The following is a 12,837-nucleotide window of genomic DNA, read 5'->3' as shown; positions in this document are numbered from 1 at the left end:
ATCATTTAATAATTGTATAAAGACCAGGGGAAAAGACAACCACCCCCCTCCCCCCCATTTCAAGAACTGAGAATTTAAGTTTAATTAAGGCCGCCTTTGTTGATATGACACCATACAGACTGTAACCTCTGTTACGAATTACAATTTTGAGAGTGTTGGCGCGCCCAAAATTTGGCCCAAGTCCGTTTTTGGGACGAATCTAAAGAGATGGGCGGTCAGTAACTCCGCTTTCAGAAATGTGTTTAGTAAGGGGGCTTAGATGCAAAACAATGATATTATTTCTACAATGTTAACTAACATTTGCCCGTGTACACGACTCGTTGTGCTTATGTAATTATTTGATCTCTCTGTTTTTTACACTGATCTTGATGATATCTCCGTCAATGACGTTAAATTGATCATTTTCGATAATATGAATATTCAAATTGATATTGAACCACTCATATTTGTCGATTGGATCCTATTACAGTGGTTACACAATATATTGTGTACAGCCAATGTGTCTCATTGTCAGATAAGGCACAGCCGTTTATTCATCTTCCCAGCTAATAATTTATAATACCATTGTGACGTAGACGTTCAAAGAAGACTTTCACCTCGAACTAGCTGTCGCTTTGGTTAATATTGAAGGTTGAAGCTGCTCTCTTCATTCTTGTTTTCTATTGCCACGGATCAAGTTCTCGGGGGATGGGAACTTGATGTTGTAGGAAGGTTTTCTTGCTGGGTTTTACTATATTTATCTGTTGGTTTGGTCTGTTTGGTATTGCTATTTTCACGATGTCTTTGCTTTGGTAAATCTTCGCTTCCCAGTGTCCATGACGATCGAAGTTTCACTTTCGCCTGTGTCTAAGTTCAATCTAGTGGCCTGATCTGTCACTTGACTGTCTCTTCTGGTGTCTCCTTTAAGGTTAGATTGTTTGTGAACTTCATCATTGTTCCCTTGATCAGATTCTCTTGATGTCTCTTAGTCTTGCTGATCCTCCATGGTCTCTTGCTCGTAATCTTCTTCATATTCAGTAGAGTTGAAGTTTTTGTGGCCAAAACTATGACAGTTAAAGCATTCTATTGTTGGGGAATCTTAATTCGGAGTGTCCCAGCTCATCACATTGTTTACATCTATAGTTTGGACAGTTTCTCATTAGATGATCCTCTCCCAAGCAATTGTTACAAACCCTACTTTGGCCATTGTGTTTGAGTCTTATATGAAAGCCTCTAATAACAACAGCATATGGTAGACTTTTTACCTTGCTTGGTAATTCAAGCCGTTACAAAACGTGTCCCGTTTTGTATGTTGGGAAAATCATTGTAGAATTTATGGGTCCATTCAGATCGAATTTTGCAGCCAGGTTCTGTTAATTTGTTGGTTAGTTTAGAATCATCAATAAAAAAAAGGACGTTGAATCAACTTAAAGTCAATATGTGTATCGTTACACCCACCACGACGCAATCTTCATTGCCAATTTGTAAACCCGACACCTGTATAGCAATTCAGCATCCTTCACGTTTCTAAGTGTGACAATCTATTGCCCAAAAATGTGAACACATCCGATGATGTTCTTCCTTCCGACGTCACTTTAGATAGCATTTATCACATCAATATCGTTAAACGAGCAATCAATACATTTTATGCATTTTCCTTCAGGTTGTTGATTTTCTGCCGTTGCTCCATACTAACATGTCTACGGTGGCTAGATTTAGCAGAACCAGTATCTGTATAGTGAAGGGCTGCCTTGCGCCGAAAGACGCAGCCGCCTCCAATTCTGTAAAACAGTTTCCTTTCAAAATGTGTTGTAATAAAAATTTCAATTTACCAAGCAATTAAAACAAATGAATTGTTCGTGCAATCCAGTAACTAGCAGTTCTCCAATTCGATAATTTCAAATACCAAATGGCGGAAAAATCGTATAGTTTTGAGAGACATAAATTGTGACATGTTCGCTGGTCGCGAACACACACATTTTTTTGACATTAGTATTTCTTGACATAGTATTACTTGACATTAGTGCTACAGCTATGTTCAGGACTGCATCCCTGCTCCAGCAGTATATATATAGCCTGTATTACCTGGAACTTATATGTTGTATAAGGATGAATAGAGCATGAGCAATGAATGTTTCTTACACGTTGATGGAACAATAAATAAAGCATGATTACAATGCAATTATTAATCTAACATTCATATGTTGTATACAGTGATTATAGCTTTGTCCATTTCAATATCAGAGAGTTTTTTTTGGAAAGTATTGATCATTTTTTTTTAATTTGCAATTGAAGATGTAACTTTTGATTAATATTATCATTAAATTTAATTCATGAGCGAACTTTGAACTAAATAACACTATGGAGATATCTCTAACTATTATATTTACACCTGCATTGTGAAGTAAAATTTGTATATTATTCCAAATCTTAGCCGAGTGAGCATAATCATAAAATAAATGTTCAATGGTTTCAGTATATTCTTGACAAAGATCTCAATTATCAGAAGTGATAACTTTTATTAAATGCAAATACTTGTTAGTTAGAATATTCCATGTAAGTTTAACGTTACTCGAACACCAAAAAGGGACAAAAAAATAGAAAGACCAATCCTATTTACTGATATTAATAGTCTTGATTTGTGCTCATAACCTAAAACCTCCAGCAATCTATTGTAAACTGCTTTAGAACAAAAAGAACTACTTGCATGCAGAGTATTTGTATAACTATTATTAGGAAAATTAACCCTTAAAATTGTATCATTGGATAAACCCTTCCATTTGTTCCTTAATAGAGCTGAATAGAGCTGATACCATAATACTCCAAAACATTGGTTGATATGTTAAATTCTTGAGTAAAATTATCAAAAGTATAAAAAGTACCATTACTTATCAAATGGCCTATGAAACGTATACCCTTTTCATACCAACGCTGGAAATATACTGGGCTATTTCCAACTTTAAATAAACTGCTATTCCAAATTGGCAATGTTAATATAGTAGTATCATTGTAAATAGTAGAGAAAACATCATGAATAAAAGTATGTGTAGTTTCAAAAAGGTTCTTTCAAAAAGGATTACAGATTTTTGAACTCACTAACTTCACAAAAAAAATCCCCATTATCAAAGAAAGAGTCAATACTTATATTGTACATACGTAAAATACAGCAGACAAAACTAGAGCTCTTGCTCTTCAACAAACGACCAAATGAAGAGATCTTAAGAGAAATACAATGTTTACAAAAATCTACCATTTTCAATCCCCCATCGGGGTATCCTTGTATTAATTGTCTTCGAATATACGGTCTGGTTTATTTTTCCACACAAAACGGAAAAACATGGTATGCACTCTTTCAATATACTCTGGATTGGGTAATGGGAGCGTCATAATATAGTAATTAAACCAAGGCAATAATAAAGATTTAACAATGGTAATGCGACCCAGCACTGTAAGGTTACGTTTCTCCCACATCTTTAAAGCATTAAACACTTTAGTCAGTGCATTATCATAGTTCTTATTAATCATACTTGTTAGATTAGTATTAAACACAATCCCCAATAGTGTAAAATCATCACCTTTATTCCAACAGATATTATATTTTTTATTGAAAGGAAACAAAGACTCTTTCAAACTCCACAACCCAACAAGAAGAGACTTGCTAGGCTTTATTTTTAGCCCAGACAAAGAACCAAAATAATCGAGCTGTTTCATAATATTAATAAACGATATTTCATCCCCGTGCATGAAAAAGCTTGTTTCATCAGCATACTGAAATAATTTAAAACAGCTTCCTCCAATATCAATACCCTGGATAGAATTATCATTATTAATAAGAATGCTCAATCATTCTACACTTAAAATAAAGAGATATGTAGCCAAAGGGTCTCCTTGTCTGCAACCACGATCAGTAGAAATGAAAAGCCATTTACAAGAACAGAGGAATACATATCACTATAAAAAAGTATCAAACCACTGGATAATGGAAGGAACGAACTTAAAAAGGCGGAGTACATTTCTAATGAACCTAATCGAAATAGGCCTACTTTCAAAAGCCTTTTCAAAATCAATCCCCCAAAAAATCCCTGGCGTTTGGTCTTCTTCTAATAATGTCATACACTGTACGAATGCTATCACCAATATACCTTGAACTTGATAATTTGGGGAAAAAAGTACTTGACTACATGCGAATGACAAATTTAAGCTAAAGAAAGGTGTCCAGTCTTTGTTATAGTTTTGGTCGATTATCAATACATCAATGGGATGCATGCATTGGTACGTAGAACATGTATTGACCTTTCGGTTCATTACTGAACTTTAAAACAAGTATGTACAGGTAATTTACTCTGTTTACATGTTCTACTCAATTACCATGCCAGCACCATTCCATAATGTCTCTCTCTCTATGTTCCCCCAGTAACCTTGACTTGTAATAGTTTCCCTTGCATTAGGTTTAGAGAAAATTGTTCACTGTGTATAGCTCCATTTTGAGGTCAAGCCATGTCCTCCTGGTGAGTCGGTGACTATTTTGGGACTCAGAACTGGATGTTTGCTGTTACCATTTTTCATTTGCTTCATCTCTACAAATGGGCCAAATCTTTTGCAAAAAATAACCTCGTCATGAATGTGTGATGATTTACACAAGAAAAGTACCAACAAAAATCTTTAGACTGTACATTTTGATCAAATTTATGCACAGTCGGGCTGTAAGAAAGTGAGAAATGTTGCCATATTTCAGTTTATGTTTATGGTAGTAATATTGAGTTCATCTGTTTAAATTTGGTTAACAAATCAACCAGTTGCTTTTCAAACCTCAGATTACTATTTTTGAATGGACATCACCTTTGTTAGGCCCATATAGAGAGAGTGTAATGGGTGAGTGCACATCCCTCACCCTCCCCGCCCCATCCCTCATTTTCAAAGGTCCACATTTCCCTGAGCAGAGAATGTTTTTTTTGTGACTCAGGGAATGTCAGCAAATTGTGGCCAATGTCACAAATTAATGTTGAATTCAATAAAAAAAATGTCACCATATTGCAGTAAATGCATAACATCATAGAAACTGACCTGTTTGTATGTAGTGTGTTCTTTCACCATGTGTTATATTTAACTGGCAAGTATGAACAACTCAATTAAATTTGTCCGACTAGTTTGTCATACAAACGCGTACCATTCATATACAAAGGCACTTCACAATTTTGGAATCTACAATGTACGTGGTTCTTTTATTGCTACGGTACCTTTGTACAGTACTCAAGCATATAAACTTCATTACAAAATAGAAAGTTTCAGTGTCCAATCTCACAGGACAAATAATATGCATAAAATCAGCACAGTTTACAAAAGTAGACACAAACTCAATCATCATGATAAATATGTATGTCATATGTGATAGAGATACTGTCAAAGTCATGATAATTTCAATTTCAATTCAATTCAATTCAATTCAATTCATAAGACTTTATTTCAATCTCTCGCATTAAAGTATGCAATTATGACAATAGACGTGGGTAAATGTACAAGAGAACAAGAGATTGAGGAGTGCCAACAAGAAGCTCTGCAGAGCTTGTTTACGTTGACACCCCAGACGGCCAAGAAAATCTCATCCCTCTTGGGATATATCATGTAGACTTAGTTAAAGAGGAACATAATCTTAGCATTTCGGTGAAATTTGCATTAAATTCCTATGTACCGTTTTTGAGAAATTGGCAGTTGAATTTGCCACCTTTCGTACCAAAAGTGAACTTAGAGCAAGGAGGTGTGACGCCATTGTTGCACACTGATAAATAATGTTTTGTGTTCCTTTAAATTTACCTCTAATTTCATACTTCACAATTGGATGCATCCATAATGTGAATGTACCATAGGTATTGGTATTTTATAAACTTCACATCCCCTTTAGACAAACTAGTAACCCTATCCAATCCAAGGTCAAATCAATAGACTGAAAAATATTTTAAAAAAACATATCAAATTTAAATTTTGATCTGGAATATTGATTTAAGTATTGGAAAGCCTAACATGAAGCTAAAGCTTAACATGACCTGTACCTGTAATGATGGTATTTCAGGTTCAGTGTCACCACTATTAACAATTGACCCTGAAATATGGAAAGAAAAACAAAAAGAAAGTAACAGATTTTAGATCCTAGTGGCATTATAATGACATCACAGATTTACAATACGACAACTGCTCCCAGACAGGACTTTTTATGTGATGATATCATGTCAAATGGAACAATAGATATTTTTGAAATGCCACTGTTCGAGTGTCCAGGGAATCCTCAAACTTCATCTTCGAATGTAGAGAAAATATCAGTTGTTTACAGTTACTTTGGTTTGAAGCCACTCTTTGCCATCTAGTGAAATTCACTACTCAAAAGAGCGATCTTCCTGGACACTCTGGAAGAATGATTTCTCATTCATGAAACTTGGGAGCGAAAAGTCATGTTTATCGATTATATAAGGTCATAGTCTATGCTTTTGATGTGTTGGTTTATAAAGTCTGAGTACTATGTTGTGTAGTGGAACACTGATCAGGTTCGATCGTTTATAAACTGGAAGTGTTGATGTCATCTATCACACATTTGGATGTCAGCTTGTTCATCTGGTTTTTGAGCGAAATTTTCTTTGTATTCTGATGAAGTTTGCCAAATTAAAATCTCCCTCACATCGTCAATTTCAGTTTTGGTTTCGTTTCATCTAAACAGCTGACGATTCTTGAGTTCGGGGGCACTTTAAATACACCAACCGTCAATACAAGACTTCCGAATCAAACGAAGAGCAAGGTAATGTCGGTGATTATATACGTTTAAGTTGAGGTCAAATAGAAGTTTTGAAGTTGTATGTAACAGAGTATTGAAGGCTTTTACAAGCTCACCTGAGCTTCTTTGAGACAAGTTTCGCTCAAATCAACTGCCTAGTTGCCTTTATCGAAATGTTGTTTACACCTTTGGAGGTTGATCTGATATGGTTAGTTCAGGATGAAAAGTAACTGTTTTTTTTTGTGACGACGTTAAATCATAATGATGTAAGGAAAATATCAAAAACTATGAAAGACTGTTGGGTCAGTGAAAGGATGACTTCGAACAGACCTTTAATCTTGAAAAGTTATAGAAAAAGGAAACAGTTTTAGGCTAGTACTGTGATGTTTCTTTGGCTATTCCGATTTCCAATGTGGTTGGCTATATAATATATAGGTACGCTTTAAAAGCTATGGAAAACGCAGTTAAAGCTAAATTGATGATGACATTGCTTCCTCAGTGCTGGCTTAAATGTTAATATTTTGGACCAAAACATGTTCTTTGACTTCAAATAAACAACATTGTATCCTTGGTTGATATTATTAGATCACATTTTTGCCTTGACAAACATCTATACACCTTGTAAGTCATTCTTCATATCATTTGAGGCCACAACATTGCTTCTCTTTTGCATCACTTTAAGCACATATATGAATCGTTTGTGATCATATTATGTTGTAGCTTTCATACGTACATACTGAACACCTAGGCCTAATTTGCATTGTCTTTGCTAATTCATGGTAAAAATCATTTCTTCTTGAGACCAAATTATTGTCTGTATTTTGACCTACTGATAGCTACCAATATGTACTCAAGCAAACCGGCCTGTGGAAACCACTACAATGCAAACTACTAGCAGTGAAACAACTGGCTCGACTGTCAGGGAAGGTACAGTAAATGTACACGTTAGGTATGCAAGGGAAGAAGGAAGGGTTCATGCTTACCAGTACACCCGAGCCTCTTTCTTTGAAACCATTGCCACATTGTCTTTTATTGATTTGTGTTACACCTTTTGGATCTGAAATGTGTCTATAAAAACAGCATGGCATCCTTGGTTGTCTTTATTAAACACCATTTTTGCCATGACAAACTCTAACTCCTTGTAAGTTACACTACGTATTATTAGAGGCCACAATTCATTGAACATGTATTTTATCATGTTTTTGTATTGCATTTCAACATGAGCTGACTTAACAATGGTCTCTGCATGTTAGACTACATAGTCCAGCCACTTAAATTAATGAGACTCAGATGATTACCACTATGCAATTGAATTACAACCTTGACTGATAGAAGTATATACATGTTTAAATAGTCTACAACATATCACCATTAATTCTGTACCTAAAGCCATCCTTTAAGCTAGCTGCTCACTGCCCCGACTGACCGACGTGACCCGACTGACCGACAATGACCCCACTGACCGACGTGACCCGACTGACGACGTGACCCGACTGACCGACATGACCTAACCCTACTCCACTGTTATGACCTAGCTTTCAATAGTGATAAAGACCCATATAGTCTTTCAACTGACCCCTGCACATTTGAACTACATATATTAACGATGCGTGAAGACGTCCTCGTTAAGCTAGGTCACATGTGTCATGCAAAATTATTTCTCCATTTATAACTTTGCATAATTGGTTAAAACTGTTCAATGTCTGTACTGGTATATATACATATATACCTGCTCTTTCAAACCTTTCCAATAACAACTTTTAAAGCTCTTAATCAGTATTTTATTTCCTTTCACATTTATTTTGACCTACTGATAGCTACCAATCTGTACTCAAGCAAAACTGTGGAGACCACCCCAATGCAAACTACTAGCAGTGAAACAACTGGCTCGACTGTCAGGGAAGGTACAGTAAATGTAGATGTTAGGTATGCAAGGGAAGAAGGAAGGATTCATGCTTACAAGTACACCCGAGCCTCTTTCTTTGAAACCATTGCCACATTGTCTTTTATTGATTTGTGTTACACTTTTTGAATCTGAAATGTGTCTATAAAAACAGCATGGCATCCTTGGTTGTCTTTATTAACCATTTTTGCCATGACAAACTCTAACTCCTTGTAAGTTACACTACGTATTATTAGAGGCCACAATTCATTGTACATGTGTTTAATCACGTTTTTGTATTGCATCACAACATGAGCTGACTTAACAATGGTCTCTGCATGTTTGACTACATAGTCCAGGCACTTAAATTGATGCAACTCAGATGATTACCGCTGAGAAATACAACCTTGACTGATAGAAATAAACATGTTTAAATGGTCTACAACATATCAAAACTAATTCTGTACCTAAAGCCATCCTTTAAGCTAGCTACCCACTGCCCGCCTGACCGAAGTGACCCCACTGACAGACAATGACCCCACTGACCGACGTGACCCGACTGACTGACGTAACCTGACCCAACTCTTTTGTTATGGCCTAATTTTCAATAGTGGTTAAGAACCATATTGTCTTTCAACTGACCCCTGTATATTTAGGTCTAAACTACATGTAATGATGAGTGAAGACGTCCTCGTTAAGTTAGGTCACTTGTGTCATTAAAACTAATTTCTCCTTTTATACCTTTGCATTGGTTAAAACATATAGTGCAAACACTGTGGCGAAAAATGTTGGTATCATTTCGAAAGTCGAAACACTATTTTCCTCAGAATATTCTTAGAATGCTTTACCAAACATTAGTTTTCCCCCATTTTTCATATTGCTCTATAATCTGGTCTGGCACCCATAATGTTTATCTTCATCTTCTTGAAATCCTACAAAAGAAACTCATTCGTCATATAACTCATTCTGAATACCGTGAACACACCAGCTCACTTTTCAAATTGCTCAACTTATTAAAATTTAGCGATATTGTTGTAGCCACATTCTTTTACAGTGCTTGGAATGGCTTACTTCCTGCAGCCTTTCATGACTTCTTTACTATTAACAGCGCCATACATAGTCACCGCACTAGAAGTGCCGGTCAAGCACACCACAACTTATGTAATACAACATTCTGTACTAATCGTGCTATGAGAGATGGAATAATCGAACTGCTACTGTAAAATCTAAAAAAAGAAGTCATTTCTCAGAATTGATACTTCGTTTATATCGTATGTTATTAATTATTCCTTATTAAGACATTAATTATATTTTCATTTATGTATATATGTATTTTTCTTTCTTTCTTTCTTTCTTTCTTTCTTTCTTTCTTTCTTTCTTTCTTTCTTTCTTTCTTTCTTTCTTTCTTTCTTTCTTTCTTTCTTTCTTTCTTTCTTTCTTTCTTTCTTTCTTTCTTTCTTTCTTTCTTTCTTTCTTTCTTTCTTTCTTTCTTTCTTTCTTTCTTTCTTTCTTTCTTTCTTTCTTTCTTTCTTTCTTTCTTTCTTTCTTTCTTTCTTTCTTTCTTTCTTTCTTTCTTTCTTTCTTTCTTTCTTTCTTTCTTTCTTTCTTTCTTTCTTTCTTTCTTGTAGATATGAGCTTATGTTGGATTGTTGGGATCAAGAGCCATCTGCTCGTCCAGTGTTTCTCGACATCAAAAGAACTCTTGAAGGGTTTCTTGCCAATATTTCCGGTGACGCATACATTGAACCATTGAACGGCGACCATTCAGATGATGACGACCAACAGGTAATGAAAGAAAGTAAGAGAGAAAGTTAGATACACGTTACATATCAGCATGCGTAGAAAACCCACCTATTGTCCAATTGGTCTATGTGATACAGATCACTTTGACGATCAACCTCCCAAAATAGCTTAGACAAATCTTACTCCGTTGGAAAATAAGTTCCTTCACGAACTGTGAAATATATAAAGAGAGAAACAGAGATTAATATCACAATCAGTACTACTGCATCAACATGTTAAAAAAAACAGCCCTCTGACACGAAATCGAGCAGGACTTTTCAAAGCCACATATAGATATATTATCAGATCGCTATCATATATGTTTAATTAAAAATTTAGGCCCCACCCTCTGTGCCGCATTTAACCCTTTCATAACTACCGTCCCCCACCCCCTTCCCAAACGAAAGAAAAACTTATTTAGTTAATACATAACCTAGAGGCACAGTCACAATTTGCACGTAACCACAGAACGATGCTTATTCGGGACTTTCTTGATGAGGTCGCCAGTTCACTTCGGATATGTCACTGGGCAGCACATAACACCTCATATACTTCTTATGGAAGGTCGTAAATATTATAAATACAGACAAATGAAACAAACACAAAACTTACAATTTGTTTTCTTCCTGTTATTCCTTCTCTCTTCTTGCAGAATGTTTAGGGACCTTTCTTGACTTATGTGACCTAATAAATCACTGGGGTGATGATGATATGGAGCATCCATCTTTTAATTCCGAAAGAATGGAAATTTTAACATTTTCAGATTGTCCAGGATGGTCATACTTCAAGTGGAGGAAAATTTACACGTATCAGGCAGTCAGTCAGGGATTTTAGTTGTAATTCAAAAGAATATTTAAACTGTGCGTTAAGACCTAATTATAACTTATTTTGTATAGTATAAATACGCCTCAGAATACACCTTTTGGGGAAGGAGGATCCACAGACCCCACCCCACCCCCTACCCCTCCTATATTGGAATCGCATTCCAGGAACTCATGCACATAGCCTCACCTATCATTTGTACTATTTTCCAACTCAATTTAATTCATCAAACTTTATTTCAATCTCTTTGATTGAAAATCTACAGCGTATAATAAAGATACTGTTATACGGCAGCTAGGTTAGATAGCCCAAAACCTCTTCTACGTGCCCTGCATTGGTTACTTATCCGTGAAAGAATCCATTTTTAATTATGTCTTTATGTGTATAAATGTATGAATCGTGCAGCCCCGACTTATCTCTCTAACATGCTTCAGCGAAAAACCGCACCATTATCTGGTCCTGTTACCAGGTCTGCAATGGATGGGACCCTGCTTCGTACGTCATCTTCTAAGAAACGGGTGGGTGAGGGCGCCTTTTCCAGTGCAGGTCCTGTGTTGTGGAACTCTCTTCCCTCTCATATACGTAATTCTAATTCTGTTGCACTGTTAAAAAAAAAACTAAAGACTTACCTGTTTAATTAATTGTACATTTCTGCATCATTTGTATGATATTTTTTGGTATATTGAGAAATAACCCGTTCAACATCAGAGGTTCATCCTAGAATATGGTTGGACCAGTAGCACACATACAATCAAGCCAGTTCCTTATACACGTAATACAAACGTCATCGTTGGGGGAAAAAATGATTTTCTTGGCCTCAAATAAATGTTCACAATATCAGTGATATATATATAGATATATAAATTTGTCAATATTAAAACTAAGGTATCTTGTTTTTCGTCTATGGTTTTTGAATGTTTAATATATGACATTACATGGGGAAATGTTTTTGTTATTTGTTTTGCTCTGGCTGTTGTCCTTATAAATGAAAAGAATCTACATTAGCAATGCCATCCGAACAATGGAAACGAATATACAAAGACCTTTGTTATATCGGCGTCACGTTGCTACTCAAAGTGAATGGAGGACCAGGACATTGCACTACCGAAAACGGGTAATTACAATCGCAATTACAACATATTCATCGCCGCCGTCGTCGTTATTGTTGTTGTTATATTAGTATTATTATCATTAAGTGTTCAAACGCTAAAATCAAACCATGGTAGATTTAGGAACGTCCACCTTTCCAGGGAACTGTCACCTACACAGTTTACAGAGAGATAATAAATTTATAAGAGCAGGTTTCATTTCTGTATCATTTGTATGCTATTTTTCATATTGAGATATAACCCCTTCAACATCAGAGGTTCATCCTAGTATATGGTTGGACCATTAGCACACAGACCATCGGCCAGGTCCTTATACACGTAATACAAATAATCAACGTTGGGGGAAAACATGACTTTCTTGGCCTCAAACAAAATGTTCACAATATCAGTGACATATATAAATTTGTCAATATTAAAACTAAGGTATATTGTTTTTCGTCTATGGTTTTTGTTCTGTTAAATATATGAAATTACAGGTGGAAAAATGTTCTTTTTTTTTGTTG

The 12,837-nt window shown here is 35.6% G+C and overlaps 1 protein-coding gene across 1 annotated transcript in view; it reads left to right on the top strand.

Moving 5' to 3' along the window:
- The window catches only part of LOC139958564 (uncharacterized), a 72,587-nt gene extending 59,784 nt beyond the window's left edge, over nucleotides 1-12,803 (top strand). The window contains exon 18 of the mRNA XM_071955704.1: nucleotides 11,056-12,803. Within this exon, the coding sequence (XP_071811805.1) occupies nucleotides 11,056-11,064 (9 nt within the window). The 3' untranslated portion in view covers nucleotides 11,065-12,803. The remainder of the gene's footprint in view (nucleotides 1-11,055) is intronic.
- The last annotated feature ends 34 nt before the right edge of the window (nucleotides 12,804-12,837 follow it).

This window comes from Apostichopus japonicus, chromosome 18, assembly GCF_037975245.1.
Source record: "Apostichopus japonicus isolate 1M-3 chromosome 18, ASM3797524v1, whole genome shotgun sequence".
NCBI classification, from domain to species: domain Eukaryota; kingdom Metazoa; phylum Echinodermata; class Holothuroidea; order Aspidochirotida; family Stichopodidae; genus Apostichopus; species Apostichopus japonicus.
This window is presented reverse-complemented; position numbering and strand designations above follow the sequence as displayed.